Source organism: Acinonyx jubatus, chromosome B2, assembly GCF_027475565.1.
Source record: "Acinonyx jubatus isolate Ajub_Pintada_27869175 chromosome B2, VMU_Ajub_asm_v1.0, whole genome shotgun sequence".
In the NCBI taxonomy this organism is placed as follows: domain Eukaryota; kingdom Metazoa; phylum Chordata; class Mammalia; order Carnivora; family Felidae; genus Acinonyx; species Acinonyx jubatus.
Window position 1 is genome coordinate 76,323,147 of NC_069385.1, and position 25,925 is coordinate 76,349,071.

General features: G+C 37.2%; 1 protein-coding gene across 6 annotated transcripts in view; it reads left to right on the forward strand.

The window, feature by feature from the left end:
* UBE3D (ubiquitin protein ligase E3D) overlaps positions 1-25,925 on the forward strand; it is a 156,672-nt gene that overhangs the window by 44,249 nt on the left and 86,498 nt on the right. For all 6 annotated transcript variants that reach the window (XR_008298493.1, XM_053222527.1, XM_053222529.1 and 3 more), the window contains exon 8: positions 2,359-2,522. Coding sequence is in view for 5 of the 6 variants with exons in the window: in XM_053222527.1 (XP_053078502.1) it covers positions 2,359-2,522 (164 nt within the window). In the remaining variant the exon portion in view is untranslated. The remainder of the gene's footprint in view (positions 1-2,358; positions 2,523-25,925) is intronic.

Here is a 25,925-nt window from a genome sequence, read left to right on the forward strand (position 1 = left end):
AATATAATACGCAGATCTGTAGTACTTATTTGTCTTGCCTAACTTTAACTTTATACTCTTTTCATTAGCAACTCTCCATTTCTCCCTCCTTCCAGCCTTTGGCAGCCATCATTTACTCTCTGCTTCTATCTGTTGGACTGTTTTAGATTCCTTATGTAAGTGGAATCTGGCAGTACTGTCCTTCGGTGTCTGGCTTATTTTACTTGGCATACTGTCCTCAAAGTTCATCTGTGTTGTTGGATATTACAAGGTTTCCTTCTTTTTTAAGGCTGAGTAACCCATTGTATGTATGCAGCACATTTGTTTTACCCATTCATCTGTTGATGGACATTTAGATTGTTTCTGCATCTTGGCTGTTGTAAATGGTGCTGCAGTGAACACAGGGGTGCAGATACCTCTTTGAGATCCTGATGTTAACACATTGATGTTTCAGAAGGAGTGGCAAGTTTGGGATAAGAGGCCCTGCAGTTAACAGAATCCTTTCCTCCATGTACCACAAGCATCTACTATTATACTGTTGCTGTTAGAAATAATGGTCTGCAGAAAAGAATTTGGACCACTTATATGAGAATCTTAAGGCCCAAGTCTCTTTTCTGCCTCCATATCTATTTTATTCAACCAGTAAACATATATTGAACATTTCTTATTCTAAAGGCACTGTTCTAGGTGTTGAGGGTAGAGCAAAAAATGCCATTAAGGAACTCACAAGCTAATAGGGAAACATGGTAGCTAGAAGGAGGCAGGGGGTTAGGTTGTTGTTAGGTGTGGCTTCGTAGCTGGCCATCCATTATGGGGACCCCATGCTTCTCTGACTCAGATAATTCCTACCAAGACTAAAATACTTTTTGACTGAAGTTAATACTGAGTATGCCTGATAGTCATAGTCTGAAATTAGTTTTAATTTTCTTTTACTGTAAGGTTTTCAAGTTAAAACTCAGGAATAGGAACTTTTAAAATCTACTACCAATACAATATTTAAATTCAAAAAATGTCTTTGTTATAAAAGTAATACATTCTTGAAACAGACAGTGTGAAGAATGTGGCAGTGGTATTCCTCCACCTTGTCTTCTCTCCTGTCTTGCTATATCATAGTATTTGAAGGTAAAAATTATTAATTTGGTATGTGTACTTCCAACATTTCCCCCCATCCATATATGACTACATGTTCATACACTCACATTTTGCTTTTCTGTTTGTAAAACATACCAGAATCATATGATGAGCATTTTTCTTCAATATGTTTACTCCACACAGCAGTGTATCATAAGGATTGTTTCTTGTTAGTGTAAATGTAGATCAGCGTCTTTAAGGTCTAGAATTCCAGTGTGTGGCTGTTAAAGACAGTGCAGCAATGAAAGTGATCTTCGCATGTGTATTTTAGCACTTCTTTAGAAACAGACCTTTTTAATCTAATACGGTATTAGAATTTGTGTATTTTAAATTGATAATTATCATCCTCCAGAGAAGCTGTATTAATTTATCCCGTATAGTGAGGCATTCTTGGTACCCCGCCCAGATCCCCTTTACTCAGGCTGATACACCCATTTCCCAGCTGCTGAGAGGTGTGGACTGCTAATTGGCACTCAGCTGCCTCTTCTCCAGAGACTTGCCCTTATGTGGCAGATGTCACCTTGTTCAGAGAGTTACCTCTTCCCACCCCTGCTCTGGTCCGCCTACTGCCATTGATTTGACCCTGTTGTGCAAAAAGAAGGGGCCTCCTGTCTGAAGGTGGGACAGATTTTGTGGGTGGGATTCTTGCTTCAGAGCTCCCCATGGGGTAAGGCTGAAGCCAGACCACTGCTGAGCTCCTCAATGAACAGCAAGCATCCAAATCCCAAAACACTCTTCTGCCAGCAGTCCAGACCCCTCTTCTGAACTGGATGGTGCCATCTTGTTGTACTTGCAAATCTGATAAGTGGAAAAGGGTGGCAGATGATTTTCACATTTCCTTATTGCTAGTTATATTAACATTTTTATATGTTTATCACTTATTCCTTCTGTTAATTCTGTACATATTCTTTGCCTTTATTTCTGTTGGGCTGTTTTTGCCCCCTTATTGTTTCCTGGGAGCTGTATATATTATAGATAATACCTTTGTTATATACTATTAAATAGTTTCTCCTAGTTGGTTGTCTCTCTCTCTTTTTTCTTTTTTTAACTTTTATAATCTCAGTGACTCTACCAGATGTTATACTTTGAAAGACTTACCGTACTTAAAAATTATATACATGGTTCTCCTGTATTATTTTCTGGTATTTTATAGTTTTATTTGTGTTTTGTTTTTTAGTGATGGTATGAAATATGATAATGAGTGGTAATGATATCCTTATACTTGGACTTTTCTCTCCGTATCTTTAGCTATGGCTTTTAAACTCAGACAGTTTGGTGATTGAATCTTTGGGAAGTTCCAGAGGTATCACAAAATTCCCTCTGTTGGAAGACATCTCAAAGGCAGATTCCAGTTCTGCCTGGAATGCTGTCAAGGTCCTCTACCAGCCATGTGTCAAAAGCAGGAATGAAAAGTAAGTTGTGTGTTTGTTTCCTCATTCCACGTTGTTTAGTTTCTTTTGCCATTTGGTGTTGAGAAATTAATGAATTAAATGGTACTATGCCACTTCCCTATTTGAAGCTTCTAGGAGTTGTACTGCTAAATGTTATGCTTTCAAGTAGATTGAATTATTACAGATGATTCATGCTAATATGTACAAAGCTTGCTTTTACTGAAAATAATTGGTCTTTTTCTTGTAATCTCAGCTGTCTATGCATATGGCTGTGGTACTTAATCAGGCATCAAAAGCTATGAATATTTACTGATAAGCACTTTCCAGGCATTGGGGATGAAATGGTGAAAAAAACCTAGTCCTTTCTTCCTGGGATTGTCATTCTAATGGGGGGAAGGCAGACCATAAACAAAAGAGGCATAAAACCTTGGACCAATGTGGCCATGTGACTCGTGGCTCCTGCTAAAGAGTCAGGCACTCATCTGTGGGCTTCTAGCTCCTTTAAGCCTAACAACAACCCTGTGGGGTAGGTACTATTATCACAAAACACAGGTGTTAAATTACTCTCCTGAAATACAAAGCAAGGTAAAGTAGTTGGGGAGGAGTAGGATGGGTGTAGGAGGTTGTCATTTTATATTGAAAAGTCAAGGATGTTTCCTAGGACGATATTTAAGTGGAAAACTTGAAGTGAAAGAGTGAGCTTTATCTGAGAGAGCAGTGTTCCTGGCAGAGAGAACAGATTGAAGTTTATACTTGTCTTGTACTCTCCAATGGGTTTGATCAAATTTGTACTAAGAACAGAAAGATGCCAGTTGTTTTCTAGGAAGTAAATACGAAATTTTGAAAAATTGCTCATCTTTTTTTTTTTTTTTTGGATTATATAAGCAGTACCAATCATAAAATATTTAAACAGTTGAGACATACATAAAGTAAAATGTGAAAGTTCTCCATCATGCCCCTTTCTGGAAGTAAAAAGTATGTTGTATATTCTTCAATTCCTTTTTCTATTTATTTTTCATCTTAACATAATTTGGAAGATACATGTGTATTTTTTACACTTAAAAAGAAAGCAACACTGTGTCCTGGGAGATTCTTTACAAGTCAGTGCTTTGCATTTTATGTAATGGGTGTACTATAAATAATTTAACTGTTTTTCTGTTGATAGATACTTGGGTTATTACCATTTTGCTGCTATAAGTAACATTGTGTGTCTTTATACAAATTTGGTTTGTAATTATGTGTACTTTTTTTATAAGGGATTTCTAGAAGTAGAATTGCTGAAGCAATGGTACAACATTTAAAATTTTGATAGATAATACTAGTTACTTTGTAAAAAGGCATTGCAAATTTATATTCCTACCTGAAGTTTCTATAAATGCCCATTTTTCTGTAACGTCACCCAAACTGCCATTTAGATTTTTGTCCATCTGATGCCAGTCTAAATGAAACAGGTCAGATATAGATCCTTTTGTTGTTTTGAGGTATGATCAGAGACTCTGGCTTATGCTTTGATGTTTTGGGCACTTTGGTGTGTGTATGTATGTGTGCACGTGTATGGCCTAATACATAGTTACCTTTTAAGCTCTTTGTTGCTTGTATTCTACATTTACTTCTGTGTTTGTGTGTGCCTTTATAGATTTATGTGGATTTATGTGGTGAAGCTTGTTAAAATCTTTTATGTTTTTTATTTATTTGAAATGTGGACTTTTGAGAAGGATGTGTTAAATCACACTATGATTATGAATAAGTTATTTTCTTCTGATTTTGATATCAGTTTTTGCATTGTATATCTTGAAGCTATGTTATTAGGTACATAAATATTTGTGCCATGACAACTTGACTAATTGCATATTTTATCCAGAAGAGATTTTTGCTGCCCTTCTATGTAATGCTATTTCCGCTTAATTCCAATTTGCCTGATGTTAATATTGTTATATTTACTTTCCTTTTTTTTTTTACTTGCTAATTTGTTATATAGTAGTCCCTTCTTACCTGCAGTAAGAGAAAAGACTTTTCCTTAATAAGGTTTTGCATTTCTTCTTTTCTCCCTGTCTCCTGAACTCTGTCCTCTATGTTGAGATCATGTATGATTCTGGTTATGGTGGCAGTTTCTTCTTAGGGAAGTACCAAGCCACTGCCCTGACCTGACCTATTTGCTTCCCTCTTTTTTTTTTTTTTTAATATATTTTTAAACTTTATTTATTTTGAGAGAGACAGAGGGGAGGGGTAGAGAGAGAGGGAGAAAGAGAGAGAATCCCAAACAGGCTCCTCACTGTCAGCACAGAGCCTGACACAGAGCCTGAACTCACAAAACTGCAAGATCATGACCTGAGCTGAAATCAAGAGTTGGGTGCCTAACCAACTGAGCCGCCCAGGCTCCCCTTGCTTCCCTCTTACGTATCATGGCCATAAGTGGTTTTATATTTTTATTGTATAAGTCCATTTCCATAAAAATATTTGATGTTTTAAAAATATTTACAAATAGTACTGTATAGTATATATCTTTTTACAGTTTGGTTTTTCACTTACTAGTCTTTGTTTCATTGATTTGATGAAATCTGCTCTTTTATGTACTGTTAAAGTTGGACTGTAGTCAATCCTTGAGTATCTGAAAATCTCTTATATGTTATCTCTCTGAAAACCTATAGGATTTCTCTTTATCATTGTTTTTCTAAGATTTCATACAGATGTATCTAAATGTGTTTATTCAAAATGTTCTCTTATGTCACAATCTGTTCTGTCTTACAAATGAATTGTTCTCTCAGTATCTGTGATACCAATAATGATACTTCAAGTCTTCTGTTCTCTCTGTTAACTCTTTTCTTTTGGTGTTAACTCTCCTCTCTTTGAAAACGTTCCTTGTGTTTCTAACTTTGCTTTACGGTGTTACTTTCCGCAAATGTTTGATAATTCCACTAGAATTCATGTGCTAGGATGTATACTCCTTGTGAACCAGGACCTTGTGCGTCTTGCTCCTTACTACATCTAGGTGAGTTCTTGTAGAAGTTCTCAGTATAGAAAATTTGTGGTCACATTTAACAAAACATTTGTCAAATGAATGGTACATCATTTTCTGCTTATTTTTATATTTGATAATTGCTGTTCCTCTGTTGGTAACTGCCTTTATGGATTTGTGAAAGAGAACTCTAAGGATATACCAGTTTGGTTGTGACAGTTTGTCTTTTGACAACTTTTGGGTGCTAAGAAAAAGGAAGCGGTGGTAGACTAAGTTACTGTGATGAACCTTATATTCATTATTGTGAAGAATCTTTACACTGCCTGTTTTGAGTTGTGTGACAGAGATTCGATGCACTGTCTCATTATTTCGCTCATTCCTAACAAATTACCATGACACTGGAAATACAATGACTATAGTCAGTTGTGTTCTGTATTTGATTAGTGGACTTTTTTTTTCCTTTTTTAACTTTGTATGTCATGTCTTAGGGATATAATAAATGAGTTTGATGACTTCAGTTTGCCTGTTGTGTATAACTGCTTTTGTTTTCTTCTTCTACTACTGTTTGATTCTTTATCCCCCAAAGGTAGGAGGGGAACTTCACAAGTTGGGTAAGCATTCTGCTAGTTACTTGCTTTTGTCTTTCCAGGATGTTGTCTTTTAAGAGACATTAGTTTCTTTCTTTGGGGGCATTACTGAGCAAACCGTAGATTCCCTGGCATATTTTTGGCATGTGGGGTGGTGCATTAACTATTTTAGTCCAATTGGTTGCAATTTTTTTTTTTTTTTAGTGGAAGTGTGGATTGCCAGATGGCAGTCTAAAAGAGGAAAATAGCAAATGTAACTATGGTTTTAGTTCCTTGAGGACACACACAAAAAGTGGCAAGTAACATATTTAGAATGTTCTTTCTTTCTAGCAATAGACACACATGTCTCTTGACATTTTGAAGTCTATTGTTTTTTATCCCCGTACCCCTTGCCCACAATTATCTTACAACTTATATTGTTTAGTTTGTATATCAGAATTTAGATCATAAATATTACCTTTTTAGCTTTGGACCACCCTATCTTAACTACTTCTGCAGTTTGTGCTAAATCATCAATTCATCCATGGCCTCCTGTTTTCTAGAATGGGAGTCATTTTGCCCCTGAGGGGATATTTGGCAATGTCTGGGACATTTTTGGTTGTCACAACTTGAGGGGCTACTAGAATCTAGTAGGTAAAGCCTAGGATGCTCTTAAACATCCTACAATGCCTCAGAGAGCCTCAACAACAAAGAATGATCCAGCCCCAAATGCTAGTAGTGCCAACGTTGAAAAACCCTGTTGTGGATTATCTCCTGAAACCCAGCTGTGTCTACCTTTTCCCTCTGGGTGGCACAGCCCACTAGTTTCTGGAAATTTTTTTTAGGCCAGCAAATAAGAGAAATTTTACTGCAGCGTGAGCCCAAACCTCTATAATCCCACACGTTAAGTTAGTTAGAGTAAAAAGGATAAGTACAAACCTAACATAAATGTTTATTGTTATACTTCGCTCATTTTCTTTAGGGAAATGTGAAAACTAGATTTATTTTTAATTAACAATGATGAAGAATTTTATAGGTTTTAAGTCCTTTGTTCTTATGTCTATAAGAGAAAAGAATTTAGGGAATGTAATCACTAAGTGCAAAGAAGTGGGCTTTTTTTAAAAGCTAAATTGAATTCTCTTCATTGTTTTAAGTCATGAGTCCTATTATTGGTAGTGGATCTTCCCACATTTTCCCACATTTTCCAAAATGAGATCACCAGAGCTTCTTTATTTTGCAGCTGAAAACTCTATACCCATTAGACAATTCTTTCTCCCTCTATCCCCCAGCCCCTGGTAACCACTATTCTATTTTATGTATTAAAGTAGAAAATAAAATAAATAAAATAAAATAAAATAAAATAAATAAAAATAATTTTAAAAAATAAATTTAAAAAAATAATAAAAAAATAAAATAGAGTGTGTTAGTCTGCTACGCCTGTCATAACAAAGTGCCAAAGACTGGATGACTTAAAAACCAGAAACTTATTTTCTCAAAGGCTCTGGTGACTAGAAGTCCAGGATCAAGGTGCCGTCAGGATGGTTTCTGGTAAGGCTTCTCACACGGGCTTGTAGACAACCTCCCTCTCACTGTGTCCACCGCGCATGACCCCTTCCGTTTGTGAGAACAAAGAGAAAGATGAGAGGGGGTGGAGATGGAAGAAGTTCTTGCTTCTCTTCCTCTTCTGATAAGGACAGCAGTTCTATCTGATTAGAGCCCCATTCATATGACCTCAGTCAACTTAAGTACTCCTTGAAAGGCCCTGTCTCCAAATACAGTCCCACTGGGGGTTAGAGCCCTAACTGTTCATATTCAACATGTGAATTTGTGGAGAACACAATTCAGTTCATAATACTGACCACTTTAGATATTTCATATATGTGGAATCATGGAGTATCGTCTTTTTGTGACTAGTTTATTTCACTTACCATAACGTCGTTAAGGTGGTTCATCTATGTTGTAGCATGTAACAAGATTGCCTTTCTTTTTGAAGTTGAGTATTATTCCATTGAACGCTTTTTGATTATCCATTTATCGCTCAGTGGACATTTGGATTGCTTCTTGTGCATTTTGAACAGTGCGGCGGTGACCTTGGTGTACAAATATCTCTTGGAGACCCTGCTTTCAATTCTTTTGGATATATACCCAGAGATGGGACTGCTGGATTGAATGGTAGTTCTGTTTTTAATTTTTTGAGGAACCTCCATACTGTTTTCCATGGTAGTTGCGGCATTTTACATTCCCACTAACAGTGGTTCTAATTTCTCCACATTCTTACCAACACATTATTTTCTGTTTCTGGTTTTTTGTTTTTTTTTAAGATTTTGTTTTTAAGTAATATTTACACACAACACAGGGCTTGAACTCAAAACCCCGAGATCAAGAATTGCATGCTCCACCGACTGAGCCAGCCAGGTGCCCCTGTTTTCTGGTTTTTTAATAGTAGCCGTCCACATGGCTGTGAGGTGATATCTTATTGTGGTTTTGATTGGCATTTCTCTGATGATTAGTGATATTGAGCATCTTTTCATATACTTGTTGGCCATTTTTATATCTCTGGAGAAATGTCTGTTCAAGTTCTTTACCCATTTTTTTAATCAGGTTACTTGATTTTTTTGTTGTTGAGTTGTTGGAGTTAATATATTCTGACATTAACTCTTTATTTGACATGTGGCCTGCAAATATTTTTTCTCATTCCATTGCATTTTTTAAGTTTACTTATTTATTTTGAGAGTTGGGGGGGCGGGTGCAGAGAGAGAGGGACAGAGAGAATCCTAAATAGGCTCCACGCTCAGCACAGAGCACGACATGGGGCTTGATCTCACAACTGCAAGATCATGACCTGAGCCAATATGAAGAGTCAGATGCTTAACTGACCAAGGCATCCAGGCGCCCCGAGGTCACTTTTTTTATTGCATCTATTGATTGTGTCTTTTGATGCACAAAAGTTTTTAAGTGTAATGTAATTCCATTTAGTTTTACTTTGTTCCCTGTGTTTTCTGTGTCACTTTCATAAAATCATTGCTAAAGTATGGTTAATTGAGGTGCTCATACCTGATGTGTCAGAGACTATCATTGCCTGAGATAAAATTAGGTGATTTTTAGGAGATTTAGAGGCCTTTGTCCTTTTTGATTGATGAAAACATAAACCAAATGTTAATTTATGCTAATTTTATATCTAGCAGAATATATAAGACCTGTTACTTAAAAATTACATAACCTACTAGAACACTTGACATGAATTTATTTGGATAGTTTGTGAATATGATGCTAAAATGAGTGAATGAGCAAGTAAGTGAATGAATTGATAAGTGTGTCACCAACTCCTAAAAAGCACTTTATTAAACCATTTCTCTGTCTTCTATGTCTCCACATAGAAGTCACAAGGTGATATTGTCAGTGCATTCTAATTAGGGGCATTCCTTTTGTAGAGTAGGATTAACTTAAACTTCAGATGTGAATGTCCAAGTCTTATATTTTATAAATGAGGAAACTGAGGTGCAGTGAGAGAAATAATTAGTCACTTTATTAGTTGGTAATAGAGCCAGAATTTGAGCCAGGTTGTCCTGATTCCAAATTCAGTTATTTTTCATTATATCATGTAGAGTCCCTCACCATAAAATTTTAGGAGATTTGAAAATGTCACTGTAAATGTATGTTCTTCCTCAAGAACAATTCCTTTGATAGTTTAGAATGTGTCAGCATTTTGATTACTCCCCAAAATATACTGCTTACTATACTATATTCAGTAAATATTTATGCATCTTAATACATAACATCAGCAGTGGAAACTTCTGATTTATACCATGTCCATATCTGATCTTCTAAATCAGAATTGAAGGATACAAATGTGATTTTTTTTCAGAAGTCCATTGCCTTAGCTTCTTAGAACAGGAATCCATTAAAAGGAAATTAACCTAAAAATACATAAAAGTTATCAAATACCTTTGGGAAAATAGAAATGCTTTTTTGGAAAGTACTTTTCACACATGTGTCACCACTGCTATTATCACCTAGACTTACTCACCTAGAAATTGTTCTACATTATGAAGCAAGTGGAGCACAAGCTTCTTTAATTTGTAATTGGAAAAATCCCTCCTGTGAGTGGACTGTGTAAGTACAGTGGTCTAAATTCAAACTTTTTTATATGGAATTCTTATCCATGAATTATAATCATTAAAGAAGATACAGGAGATAAGACCAGGACATATAATAAGAGTGAGCTTTTTCCCTAGAGATACCAGTCAAAGCAGGTTTTCCTATGAAAAGCATTCCATCTCTTGGAACTGCTTTATGGAAAGAATCTGCTTTCCTTCTTCTGAGGAAAGAATGTGAGACAAGTATAATCGTGATCTGTGGGGGTAAAAAGGGAGAGGGGACTGGGATTGGCTAAAACATGGAGAATGTGTATATGAAATTGTTTCTTCACTTTCCTGTGTTTTCTATTCATGTGTTAGGTATTTTTATGAATCAGACCTGGAGTAATTGCCTTCACTTTTCACATCAGAAGGGTTTGTGTTTTTCTTTCCTCTTTTTTTATTACCTCCTACTATACTTGGTATTATATGTGATTCCAAAGCAGGAGACCAAAGATTAGTGCCGTAAAGGAATTTACAGTAAAGTTAAGGCAACATGGTAAACGTACACAGAAAAATTTTTTGAAAAGAACAAAATCTACATTTATGTTGAGGAAAGGATTTTCATGGAAAAATCATATTCATTAGCTGATCAAAGAAAATGGAAAAAAGAGAAGTACTGTCCTCCACTTCACCCCCACCTCAGTAAAAGCTGAGAAGGACTGGGCAGGGGAAGCATGCATGTTTCTATGTAGAAACTGCCAGTAGGCTGCTCCTGTTGCAGTGGCAGAGAGGGGTTGGGTGGGGAGTGGGGAGGTGGCAGTCATCTGCCCACAGAGATGCTCCCATGTATTGGTCTGGCATATGAGGTTCTCCTCAAAACTTTTGTTTGAAGAAAGATTTCCACAGCTGATACAAAAATGCTTGAGAACCACCATTCTCTGTGCTATGCCTTTCACCAGACAAGGTTTGAATTCACTGGGTCATGACACAGTTAATGCTTTAAAAAGAGTGACCACACTTAGATAGTTCTAATTGACTGAATGGTCTTCCTCTTATCCAGCTGAGCTCTGTCTCCCAGAAGCTTTCATCCAGAGCTACCAAAAATTAATCTGTTGATTCTTGAATATGACATCTCTTCACATATTAAGATAATCTAACATTTGGTCCTAGAGTTTTTCTTACCAGCCTCAAATGAATGGTTTCAAGCTTCCCTTTCCTTTTGCAGTCTTTTTTTCCCCACTTGGTCCCCTTTTCTATTACCATCTTGACTGCCCATAAGAAGATGTTGCCCCAGCATCCTATCAGCTTTACATAGGGTGAATCAGAGAAAAGCAAGCTGGAGCTAGGGATTCATTTTCCAGGGCTATTTTAGGTAATTTAGATATAAAGGGAAGAAGGCATTTACAGTGGTCCCAAACAAAAGTGACTTGATTTCAAGAACCCATTGAATTTGGACATTTAGCAGAAAAGTTTTCAACCTCAAGTGTTGTAGATGGTCATTCATTTGTTGATTCAGCAGATAGTTATTAAATGCATACTACTGTGCTAGATACTAGAAATACAAAATTGAGCTAAAAGAGATCTGATTCCTTGCATTGTAGACCTTAGTGGAGTCTACTGGGAAAGACAAATAAATGCAAAATTGCAATACAATCAGTACTATGAAAAAGAGCTAGATAGTGTTAAGAGAGCAAATAAATCATAGGGAGACCAACCAAGTCAGGATGGGATTCCAGGAAGAACTTATGCTTAACTGCTGTCTGAAAGATGAGAAACAGGAGACTGTGTGAAGAGTCTCTGGGCAAGGGAGAAAGCTATATAAAAGGCCAGTGGTGAGAAGGAGCACAGTGAAGACAAGAGCTGGGAAGAAGACCCAGGTGGCTACTCTGGAATAGAGTGAGGAACAGGAAAAGGGTAGGGAGGAGGCAGGCCAACTCAGGATCTTAAAGGCATTTTTAAAGAGCTTTGTCTTTGTGTTTATCCTAAGAACAATAAGAATCTATTAAATGTTTTGTCTAAAGAGAAGGGTGAGTTTATGCTTCCAAAAGTGTATTCTGGCCACCAACCAGGGAACAGATGGTTATGGTAGATCACATAGGAGGCTGTTGCAAAAGCCCAAGAGAAATGACTATAGTGGGTGACAGTAGCTAAGATAGATTTGAGAGATAGTAATATTGCAGTGTTTGTGATTGATTGAATTTGGAACCAAACCATTATTTATTGGGATAGATAATGTTGGAAGAAGATCAAGTTTGGGAGAAGATCATGAGGATCAGTTTTATATGTATTGAGTTTGAGTTACATTTGAGTCATTCAAGAGGAAATAGCAAACAAAGTTAATATGCAGACCTGGAGTTCTGATGCAGGGTTTGGGCTGGGTTTTTAAATTTGTGAGTCATCTGCATATTGGTCATAATTGAAGCCAAGGGCAGGGGTGGGATTGTTTAGGAAGAGAGGTGGAAGGACTGAGCTGTGAAGAACTACCACATTTATGGGCCGGATAAAGGAGGGTGAGCCTGGAGAGGAGATGGAGGAGCAACCAGAGGGCTAGGAGGAAATTTTCATAGAGGCTGAGGGAAGAAGAAAGTACTTTAAGAAGAAATAACTGGTCAGATCCTGCTGAGAGGTCAGATAAGATGTTGGATATAAAACATGTATTGGATTTAGATTGAAAAAGTCATCATGACCTTAGCAGGAATTGTTTTGTCAGGTGACAGAGCTGGGAGCTATATTGGAATGGGGGAGCAGTGAGTGGCAGCTGATGTGACAGAGACACATATGCACAACTGTTTTGAGAAGTTTGGCTTTGAAGGGAAGGAGAGATCTGAGGGGATGGGAAGCTGATGAAGCCAGGCAGGTGGGGTTAGATCCTCTTGAGCTGATTTAAAAGCCAATAGAAAGGATCCTGTTAAGAGGAAGAGGTTGATTACACGGGAGAAAGAAGTGGTGATTGATTTTGACAGGATAGGAGGGGCTGGTATCTCAAACTAGCCTTGGGAGTAGGGATAATTTCCTTTCTGTTACAGGAGGGAAGGTCAAAATTGGAGTGGATGGAACAGGTTTGCATACTAGGTTTTGGGAAGATAAGGGACTTGGTCCTCTATGGCATCTATTTTATCTATAAAATAGGAGTGGTGTAGGGAGAGGCATAAGAGGGAAAGGGATGGTGTAGTGGACTGTTGGAGGTTTGAGGAGAATGGATAAGATTCAAAATGGTCATTTGGAGAGGAGGTGAGTGAGATAACTAGAGATGTGTGGGAGTGGTTGGTGGTGTTCATTGCCTGTTGAGGGTTGCAATTGTGAATTTATAGTGTGACTTTTTCCAGCATATCATTTACCTGAGTGTAAGCACAGAGAAAGCGCAATTGGGTTCAGCAGGGTTCAAGTTTTATTGTCTCAGTGCAAAGAGTATTGTGTTAATTTTGTGCTATTAAAATGATGAACTACAGAATCTCTGTGACCTGTTTGAATGAAGACTGAGAGTTGGAAGGGGGCCTTGGCTTCTCATCATCTGAAATGTATTTAGCTATGGTAGAGGAGAAACTTACTTTTAATTGTATAGCTAAAGCTTCTCAAATGTTATTTTAAAAATATCTGATTACTGGTGGGAAATGATCTCTTTAAAACATATTAAGGAAAACTGTAGTATTTTAAATGGAGCTTTAAGCACTTATTTAAATATATACTCTGAGTTAAATTTTCTCCAACCTATTCCATGTGTTTTTGTAGTCCTGTCTTATAAGGAAGTTCATTGTGGCTTAATGTAGGATAATGAGTATAAAAGAAAAGGGCAGGATCTTCCATAACTGCCAGAATAGTTTGACATTTGTCATCTAAAACAATGGCAGTAGTCCTGATTGGCTCTGCTTTTGTTCTTGACAGTGAGTGTAAAATAAACCTTGGATTCTAAGGTCAGCTGGAGTAGAGGGAAGAAGTCAGTTTCTTTCAGTAGAACATGGGTTTTTTTTTTTTTTTTAATCCGGGTGGCTGCACGAGCCCTCAAGGCATTGAGGTGCTTGCACCTCTATTGGAAACAAAATACATTGAACATGACATTATTGGCCTCTCCAGTGTTAAGGCCAGCTGCTGTTGTAACATCTACCACGAGAGTAAGTGCTTGTCTCAGGGACCTAGGCTGGGCTTCCGGCCAAGGGCCTCCAGTAATACTGCTGGTCTCCATGGGCTGCCCTCTGCATTATTGCACCATAGCAACTGCCAGAACCTTACCCTGCCATTTTCTCTCTAATGTTAGAGGAAAATTTTCTCCCTACCTTAAAAAAATTAATCACTTGTAATTCCCCAGGTAAGTAATGTAGGCATTCTTCTTGTACAATAAATTCAACACCTTGGAATAAAACTCATCCCCTTGGCCACCATCTTGAATTCTAGTTTCCCCTATATAAGTCGCCACTGTGAACACTCTTTATCTCAACATAGACGTGTTTATAAATGCCCCAGGAGTATATATAGAAAGGTTTTGTGTGTTATCTTTTCATTTTTCTTACCATATCTCATAGTACCCTTCCACAGTCTATTTTTTCACTCAGCATTATATCTTCCCAATACATGTAGATATATTTCATTTTTAAGTGCTTTATAATATTCCATAATGTAGATATTTCATGGTTTCTTTAGTCATTCTGTTGCAATTATTTTAATTTTTTTTTCTTTGATAGTAACAGTTCTGCAGTGAAGACCCTTGTACACACCTCCTTGTGCAATTCTGCAAGGACTTGTTTAAAGTGGATGGGAACAAGTGGAGTTGCTGCTCCTGGAATAGAGTTAATTTACATTTTTTAAATAAACTTTTTATTTTGGGAGTAGTTTTAGATTTATAAAAAAGTTGCAAAGATAGTATAGATGGTTCCTGTATACATACACTTGACCCAGTTCCAGTTTTGCCTAATGTTATCTTACATCACCATGACACCTTTTTCAAAACTGAAAAGCCAACATTGGTGCATTAATATTAACTAAATTCCCAGATTTATTTGGATTTCACTAAGTCTTCTACTAATGTTCTTTTTTTTTTTTTTAATTTTTTTTTTTAATTTACATGCAAGTTAGTTAGCATATAGTGCAACAATGATTTCAGGAGTAGATTCCTTAATGCCCCATACCCATTTAGCCCATCCCCCCTCCCACAACCCCTCTAGTAACCCTCTGTTCTCCATATTTATGAGTCTCTTATGTTTTGTCCCCCTCCCTGTTTTTGTATTATTTTTGCTTCCCTTCCCTTATGTTCATCTGTTCTGTGTCTTAAAGTCCTCATATGAGGGAAGTCATATGATATTTGTCTTTCTCTGACTAATTTCGCTTAGCATAATACCCTCTAGTTCCATCCATGTAGTTGCAACTGGCAAGGTTTCATTCTTTTTGATTGCTGAGTAATACTCTTTTATATATATATATATATATATATATATATATATATATATATATATACACACACACACATATATATGTATATATATACACATACATATATATACACACATACACACTATATATATATATACACACACACATACACATACACACATATATATACCACATCTTCTTTATCCATGCATCCATCGATGGACACTTGGGCTCTTTCCATACTTTGGCTATTGTTGATAGTACTGCTATAAACATTGGGGTGCATGTGTCCCTTCAAAACAGCATACCTGTATCCCTTGGATAAATACATGGTAGTGCAGTTGCTGGGTCATAGGGTAGTTCTATTTTTAATTTTTTGAGGAACCTCCAGACTATTTTCCAGAGTGGCTGCACCAGTTTGCATTCCCACCAGCAGTGCAAAAGAGATCTTCTTTTTCCGCATCCTCGCCAACATCTGTTGTTGCCTGAGTTGTTAATGTTAGCCATTCTGACAGGGGTGAGGTGGTATCTCATTGAGGTTTTGATTTATATTTCCCTGATGATGAGTGATGTTGAACATTTTTTCATGTGTCGGCCACTTCTCTCTGAAGAAGTGTCTATTCATGTCTTTTGCCCATTTCTTCACTGGATTGTTTTTTGGGTGTTGAGTATGATAAGTTCTTTATAGATTTTGGATACCAACCCTTTATCTGATATGTCATTTGGCAAATATCTTCTCCCATTCCATCAGTTGCCTTTTACTTTTGCTGATTGTTTCCTTTGCTGTGCTTTTTATTTTGATGAGGTCCCAGTAGTTCATTTTCGCTTTTGTTTCCATTGCCTCTGGAGATGTGTTGAGTAAGAAGTTGCTGTGGCCAAGGTCAAAGAGGTTTTTGCCTGCTTTCTCCTTGAGGATTTTGATGACTTCCTGTCTTACATGAGGTCTTTCATCCATTTTGAGTTTATTTTTGTGTATGGTGCAAGAAAGTGGTCCAGGTTCATTTTTCTGCATGTCACTGTCCAGTTTTCCCAGCACCACTTGCTGAAGAGACTGTCTTTATTCCATTGGATATTCTCTCCTGCTTTGTCAAAGATTAGTTGGCCATATGTTTGGGGGTCCATTTCTGGGTTCTGTATTCTGTTCCATTGATCTGAGCATCTGTTTTTATGCCAGTACCATACTGTCTTGATGATTACAGCTTTGTAGTACAGCTTGAAATCTGTAACGTTCTTTTCTAATTCCAGGATCCAGTCTGTGATACTGCATTGCATTAATTCATTGTGTCTCCTTTGTCTCTTCTGGTCTTGAACAATTTCATATTTTTCAGAAGGACTGGTTAAATATTTTCTTAACTGTCTTTTGCTTTGGGTTTAGTTGATACATTTGATTGGACTGAGATGATGGGTTTGGGAAAGAATATCCTCATGTTATATCAGGAGGTACAGAGTATCCACAGCCATCACTGGTGATGTTCACCGTGATCACTTGGCTAGGTGATGTTGGCCAGTTTTTTCACTGTGAAGTGACTGTTTTTCCTTTTCCACATTCTGTTCTTTGGAATTAAGTCACTGAGTCCAGCCAACACTCAAAGAGGAGGGAGAAAGTTTAGCCTCATCTCCTGAAAAAGAGGTGCTATCTATATATATTATATATAGTGCTGTCTATATATATTATAGTGCTATCTATATATATTATTTGAAATTTTTACATGAGGAAGATTTGTTTCTTTTATTTACTTATTCAATTATTTTTTTTAATGTTTATTTCTGAGACAGAGAGAGACAGAGAGAGGCAGAGCATGAGTAGGGGAGGGGCAGAGAGAGAGGGAGACACAGAATCCGAAGCAGGCTCCAGGCTCTGAGCTGTCAGCACAGAGTCCGACATGGGGCTCGAACTCACAAACCGTGAGATCATGACCTGAGCCAAAGTCGGTCGCTCAACCACCTGAGCCACCCAGGCACCCCTTTATTCGATTATTTTTATCTGATGGACTCATGTATATTTATTTTATATCTTGGGTTATAATCCAATACTATGTTATATATTTTGTTATTTACATGCTTATTGATTTAATTTTTTTTTGCTCAAATTCTTCTAGTTTCGGCCATTGAGAGCTCTTTTAGGATGGCTCCTGGATCCCTTTGACATGCCTCCATATTTTTAAGTTTTGATCACCCTTTTCCTGTCTGATGCTATAAAATGCTCCAGATTCATATTTTCACTGCTCCATCTCTAGAATCTGCCATAACAAGGAGCTCTGATTCTTTTTATTGGAGAGTGGGAGTGGTCCTTACTACTGGTATTTGAAATTTTAATATTGTTGTTCTCCTAGGGGCTATTCTAGTCAGCCCTTTTACCCTTCTCCTCATACCTATTCCAGTGTTTGATACCATCAGGTTTATTAATTTTGGTCAATCTGATACAACTGCATCTTTTTTAAATATGTGTTTTCCTTACTTTGGTTGAACATCTGTATTTATGTTTACCATCCATTTGAATTTTCTCTTTTGGGAATAGCCTGTTCATATTATTATGATCCTGTCATAATCCAATCGTATCAAAATTAAAATTGGAATTGGTGGCCTTTTACTTTTGGATCATGTTTAAAGAGGTCTTCTTTCTAACATGTCCACTTATGTTTTTACTTCAATTATTTACTGAAGCTAATGATCCACAGATCTCAAGTGGGTCATCTGGTAAGCGAAATCATGTGCTTTTTCTCAGTCCTTAGCATTCATTTTTATTCACCACTTATTCTTCAAGGCATTTGTCTTGGTCTTCTTTTGGTTTTCTTCTGGCTTCTTTGGTCTCTTTCCTTTCCTTTGTTTTGACCTCTTCTCTTCCTCCTTTGCCATTTCTTTTTCCTGTAGCCTGAAACCATGTCCCTGACTTCGTTTTCCCTTTTGCTAAAGTCCATCTGCTCTCATTGTAGAAACTAATTTCTGTTGAGTAAAAACTTTCAAGTCTACATTTTCAGACCTGCCTTTCACTTAGGTTCTTTGCTTACATCTCTGTTTTGTCTCTAGGTTGTCTCTGCCAGATGTCCCACTGGCTTCTTATATTCAATATGTGTGATGTAGAAGAAATTCATTAACATTCCTGGAGAGTGTATGTTTTCCTTCCATTTGTATCTATCAGTGGCATCGTGATTTTCCCAGTCACCCAGGCTCAAATCCTGAAGTTGGCCATTAATTGTCTCCTAATTCCCCTACTTGCAACCAGTTAGGAGGTCATGTCCAGTGTTATTTCAAAATCTTCTTCATATGTATTATTTTGTTCTCGTCAGCATTGTTACCAACCTAGTTCAGGTATTACTATTCTTTGTGTGGAGGTTATGTGTGTCTCTTCAGCCTGTCAGAACTCTCTAATCCAGTTTACCTTCTGCAGCCAGCCTGGCCATCCCCAATTGTATCACTCCTCTGCTTCCTTCCGCCTATCCAAAGTCTTTATCTCCTTGGATTAGTATGTGAGGTCTTCTACAGCCTGGCTCTGTTTTAACCTCATTAGTCCTGCTTTGTCCTATGCCTGCCACATCCTCTGTCATGTCCAATCAGAACGGCATTCTCCAGCTTCTCAAATCATTCATCTGTGCATGTCATACATAGTTCATTGTGTTTAAGAGTTTATAATTACCCACAGGACTCAAAGCTTTCTATTTCAACCAATGTCCACATTATTTTTGTGGTATTTCTATAAGAGAAGGATTGATATGGAAATTGATATTTTTGTTTATAAGTATTCTTACATGTGTAAGGTCTTCATTAGAGACCTACAGTTTTTTTCTCCTATTGTGCATGGCTAATAAACTATTCCTTACATCCTAGGGAATTATATAAAGATAAATATATAAAAATTTATTCTAAGCCCTGTGGGTTTCTAGATTTTTTTTAACTCTTATTTTCTTAGCACCTCTTATTTCCATAATTTTTCTCCTTTTAGCAACATAAAATAATGATATCTTTACTGGTGAAGTGACTTAACCTTGCTAATTTTATCACGGAGTTTGTTTCTAAATCGATAAGGCCAAAAGGGGGAGGTTGGGAGGCACAGCTGACATTTTATGTGCTAGGTTGTTCAAGTTAACTCTGAAAAGTTATTCAGACATAGTTGAGTTTTCTGAATAGAAGTGTCTGGGTTCAAATAAGGTTTATATAGAGACTATAGATTGTCATTCTACTTTTCTTCTCCTTGGGTACTCCCAAGGAGTTTGTTTGTTTGTTTGTTTGTTTGTTTTCTGCGCATCTGTCTATTCTTTTTTGTAAGCTTCCTATAAATCCCCTTCTCTTTATGTCTTTAAAGATATAAGGATAAGTATAGTGGTTTTAATGATCTAACAAAATATTAACTATTTTCAAGACTTTACTACGTATCAGACTTGTTCTAAGCTTTTTAATACATTGTACCACTGAATCCTTATAACATGTGTCAAAGTGCTGTGGTTAGAACAAGTCCTAGAAATTGAGGTTACTTGCCCAATGAGGCACAGCTAAGATGTAATAGATTTAGGATTCAAAAACAGGTCTGTCTTCAAAACCTTTGGCTATGTCCTTATGTCAGTACTCACAGTACCATCAAAAAACACTGCCTGTAAAAGCCAAACACACCCCACCCCACCCCCACCCCCCTCCACACACACACACACACTCACGTAAATGGATTTATTTATTTACTAAGTGCTGCTTTTGGACTCTTCAGATTGATACCATCAAACCTCTTTCCTGTTAGCCCCCAAGTAAGATTAACTAATCCACTCTTTTTACCTACCTAATGAAGCCTAAACTTGGCTTCTGCCTCTAAACCTAATTTCAATGTCTTTCTCTTTTTCCCTGCTAGTTGCAAACACCAGTCTTAATTGGCTGCTCCCAAGCCCATCTTAATCTATTTTTACACCATGCACTCACAAATGGCTCCTACCCATGTTAACGCATCTTGGGCTGACCTCCTTCCTTCTCTTTTCCACATTTGACTCACATGCTCAGCTCCTTTGCAGATACTTGGTTTTTTCAGCCTTCTTCACATTGAGTTTTCATTTAGGTCTCCTACCCGATTTGCTTTCCCTGGGCTTCTTTGGACCTAATTCCAATAGCTACTTGTCTATTCACCCCATTCTTTTTCCAGTGCAGGGTTACAGGCTTAGTCATTGTAAAACCTCCAGATCCACGTTGGCTTACCAGCCACTTTTTACCTCTTTGATGAAACTCTTGGTCTGTGTTTAAAAAAACAACTGCGGTGAAAACAGAACTTTAGGGTAGGAGATTATCTGGAAATACCTTGTCCTTAGCAAAATTCCTACCCAAACAGTTCTTCAGATACTTATAGATACATGCAAATTATTAGTACACTTTACATATAATTCAGCAAATGTGTTCTGTAAGAGTAGTGTGAACCTAGAAAGATTAAAGTGACTGTGTTATCTTCTAATTGAAGAAATTGGGCATAGGGCTTCATGATTCAGTTGTGGAAATGTATTTCTTAAATTTAATAATCATATCTGGTATGGGACTTCACTCTGAAGTAAGTCAGTCACAGAAGTGATTCCCCTATTTGTAACTGGGGGTGATTGTTAGGGCATTTGATATTGAGATGACCTGAAACATTTGGGACACTTAGAAGTTGTAAGAGTACATTTGACATTTTAAAGTGGAAAGAGTATGGGATTGGAGTTAGACATGGAATCTCGTTCCAGATTTTCCATTGACTAGCTACATTGCCAGGTCAAGTGATAGCCTCCAATCTGGGCCTTAATTTCCTCATCTTTTGGGGTAAGTATACTTAACTGTATGGAACATTTACAAGCATTTTAAACAGTGTGATCACAAGCTCTGTTGTGTTTAGTTTGTCTTATAAACTGAAGGTTAGTTTTCTCTTGCTGCAAGTATTTAATGCATGCAGTACTTAGCCTCCGATTCAGTTCAACAGACGTTCACTTAGGCTTCCTGTGTGTAAAACTTTCTGCTTAGAGATATAGAAGATAAAAATATAGATGAGACAGAATTTTTCCTTCCAGAGTTTCAGTGTTTAATCTTGGAAACTAACAAGTTACATAAAAGCTCTAGAAGGTATGCATTCTCTGTCCTATGACAGACATAAACAAATGGCTTTCTCATTAATTCTAATTAAGAAAAATTTCATAGAGAAGGTAGCATTTGATCTGAGAATTAAGGGAGGGAAAGATAATGGGGGCAGGAGGTTGAAAAAGAGACATCCTGAGAAAAGATAGGAAATTGCAGGATGCATTTCCCAAAATGTATTAATAAAGATATTAATAGGTTTTTTGTGGGAGCAAAAAAGGATGCCATAGTCAAATAATACTGAGATTCTTACTATGCAATAATGGTTGCTTATTATTGTTATCATTTTTGTTATTAAACAAATTTGTGACTCAGTGGGCTCAGTGAAATTTTATATTAGCATCTTTACTGCTATGCTGCTCAGCATCTTAATAGTCCAAAGTTCAATGTGAATTGTTAAGAGGAAAACATAGCACTTAGCACTTAGGAATCTTAGGTGATCATGGAACCCTTTTTCATGGGAACACCAGATCCAAAGAATATACCTTTGAAAAATTGCACAGAATCCTGTATATCAGTGGAGCAAAGTGAATGTAGAGAGACTTTCTGATATTACATGAATTGAAGTTGGAAAATAAGAATTTAAGAAAGAAAGATTATAGAATGTATATATGCACACAGAACACATTTTCCATCAGCCAGTAGGTGTCAGTGTATGTCAAGTATAGCTTGGTTACATCCAACAAGGGGAATAGACTGAAAGAAGAGAGTCACGTGTTGATGATTTCCAAGAGTGTTTATATACCAAGGGAAGGGAATTCGTGAAAGAATTTATATTTATTTACAATTTTAAATTTAATATGTTTTAAACCACTCAAAGAATGAATTGTATTTTGCTAACATATTCATGACAGCCTTGCCCTACTGTACATACAGGTAAGGTAGAATATTTATTTATGTGTTTGTTCATGCATTCAACTAATGTGTCAGGTGATAGGTACACATTAGTGAATGAAAACAATGAATCTCTTGCTTTTGTAGAACATATATCTAGGAATGGGATTAATGTATATGTGGTATTAATCTAGTATATGTATTATATGTTCTGGTGACTGCACGGAAAATACCCCAAAGGCAAAGTTAGTTTTTACTAAAGGACTCAAATCTCTAGAATGGTTCATAATATAAAATATGTCCCAAAACATCAATATATAAATCAGCCACTCATATTGGACTCTGTCCATGTGCTAGGCTCCCTGGATTGTAACTAGGAGTAAGCTGGCCTATGAGGAATTACAACTACTGGAGCTGTTACGCAAGTATACATGTATCATCGAGTGTTAATTCACCATAGTGCCCATGTCTGGCCAGGAGGAGAAAAGGTGTAGAGGTAACCAACTGTCCCAAAGCTATCTTCCTGCTTCCAGTTTCATATTTCCATTGGAAAATTCGGTTTCTCCTACTTTGCCTTCCCTTAAAGAATGCAGATGTTTTTACAAACACAGACTAACTACAGATCCCATTTCTGTACCTTGGAGACATGACCTATAAATGTTGGAGGGCTTATTTGACATCTTGGAATATTTATATAAACTCTGTGCATATTTGCACTGAAATCAATTGAAAGTGAAGAAAATTTAATGGAAAATTTTTAACCTAGGGCTTTTTTTTTTTTTTTTACATGAAGATCTTAATTTTTTATTGATGCACTTGGGACTTTTGCAGGTGACACTAATTAATGCTAATGTGACATGTACATCTACCTCTCTCCGACCATATTGATTATGCCTGGCAGCTCTACCTCCTGGGGCTATGTGCTTGGCAGGTTTATAGATAATCAAAGCCTTGGTGAAAAACCTGAAGGGAAAATTCCAAAAGTTGGGAATTCAGGAAGTGCTCAGGGGGATGATAGTTTTTGTTTAGCCAGTTTGGAAGGTAAATCTTAATTAGCTAGGGATTGCTATGCTGTTCTTTTTTTTTTTTAATTTTCAAAGTGATAGCTCTTTCTTATCAACAAAATTTGTCCTTTTTACCTTCTTATATAAATCTCCCTAAACCAAAATTTTGGGGGGAAGAAGATTTGCTTAAGCCATGGCAGCATAGCTCAGGAATCACCATCCATTCTTCATTTTATAGTTTAATTCATTTGTGAAAGCTAAATAAAGATTCTATTTAGATACTTCTAAAAGTGGTATGCTACCAAATTCACAGGATTATTATGAAAAACTACCTGATCCCTGCCTAACTCAGTGTATTAATGAATCAGTGCCAGGTATTTATTTGATAAGCTAGGAACACTGAGGTATTACCGGCAGATTAAATAGAATCCTACCTTCTTGGTATCACTGGGTTACGTGAAGATGTGTGATGGTTTTAAAATATGCCCACAAATTCTTCCTCCCTTTAAGAGGTAGAGCTTAATTCCCCTGGCTTTTGGGTGTGGGCTGGACCTAGTGAAACACTTCTAATGTATAGAACAAAGTGGATGTGACAAAGTGTAAATTCTGAGAGTAGGTCATAAAAGGCACAGTGGATTCCTTTTGGTTGTGTGTCTCACTCACTCTCAGGGGATCCAGCTGTCAGTATGCGGATACTGGGGCCCCAGCCCAGCCTTCAGATGAATGCAGCCCCTGCTGACATCTTGATTACAGCCCCATGAGAGAGCCTGAACCAGAGACACCTTGCTAAGGTGTTTCTAGATTCCTGTCCCACAGAAATTGTCAGATGATTGTTGTTTTAAGCTGCCCAATTTGGGGGTAGTTATTAGTAGCAGTAGATAACTAACTCAAAGAGATAAGACAGAAACCTGGAGTTCTTAGACAGTTTGCCCTCACTTCCAGCACATTTCAGGGTGTCTGTGAATCCCATGAAATTGGATAAAAAATTATGTGTGGTGTATGTGCATTTTTGTGGCAAGTATTCAAAGCTTGCATTAGCTTCTAAACAGAGCCCTTAATCTCTGAAAGGCTACAAATCTGTTTTTATTCAGAGGAAATAGAGCAGTGAGGGCCAGAGAAGTAGAAAGGTTTCACTGTGGGAAACATCTCTTATATATAAGTAATTGATGTGTATTTGCTGATGAAGACTGGAATGAATGGAGCTTTAAAAAGTGAGAACAACTAACATGGTCATGTGAGACAGTTCTCTTTCCAAAGTGTGCTTGATTGCTTTAGATCAGGGGTGGGCAAACCTAGCCAACAGGACAAGTCCAGATGCACTCCTCACCCAACTCCTTTGCTTTTTGTAAATAAAACTTTATTGAAACAGCCAAGCCCATTTGTATAAACATTGTTTATGGCTGCTTTTGCCCTACAGCAGCAGAGTTGAGTAGTTGTGACAGATGTCCGACAAGCCTAAAATACTTATTGTCTGACCCTTTCTGAAGAAGTTTGCTGACGTTTACTTTTCAATACTGAAATGAGGTTGGTATTCTTGTGCCATAAAGTGGTAGCTAAAATGCATGTTTCTAACTGATGAGTGAATGTACTACATCAGCCTGTCTTACAGGTAAGTAATACATTAACATTGACTCTTCAAGCCCCATAGGAGTAATTACTGTTCAGGTCTGAGGAAGAAGTGGCTATCTGGGCAGTCTCCTGGAGAAATGAGATTTGTAGAACAGAGGGCATGGGTTAATGATGCTGGATCAGAGGTGAACACACCAGCGCCTTGAACTGCTAACAAGGCTCTTTAGCCATAAAGGGCATAAGTGGGAGAGGCCTGTGTGATTTGTTACTCTAAAGGAGCTCTTGCTTCTTCCTCTGTATTTGTCCAGATGACTTGATATGTTACTTTTCTACCCAAAGATTTCATAAACCTGATCTATAAATGGGACATACATTATTTTGAAATAAGGTGCTTGAGGGTGAGATTTGGGTGTTTCCTTTTGAATTCTATTTTGTGTAGTGTTGTGAACTCTCTTGCCACTAAGAGTGATGAATTGATCCTTCCAGATAAAAGTGATATTCGCCTTAGTATTGGTCTTAATCCTGGAACTTCTGGTCTTCCATTTTGTTTTCTTGCAGTTAGTTTCCTGCCAACAGCTGGTTTTGCTTTATACTTTTGGTTCCAGTGTGCTAAGTGTTTATCTTTAAATATAGAAGACATTTCTTAATCTTTATGAATATCTAGTTTAGAAACTGTCAAGAAAGGAAATGACACATAGTAGATGATTCAGGGTTTTTATGCAGTCATTTTGCCTTATTTCTGCTGGCTGTGTCTGCCCAGGTGCCCCTCCTTAAGCCCTGTATCCAGTATATACTCCTGTAGACCTCTTGTGAACACTGGCTAATGTCCTCAGCAGGGAAGAGCAATTGCCCTAGTCATGTATCTGTATTCAAGGCTCATTGTTGAACAGTTCTGTCTGTATTGCTGGTTATGTCAGTGAAAGTATTTGTTTTCTCACATCTCATACTTCAGTGAGGGGGCCAGTCTCTCAGAGCACTTTAGC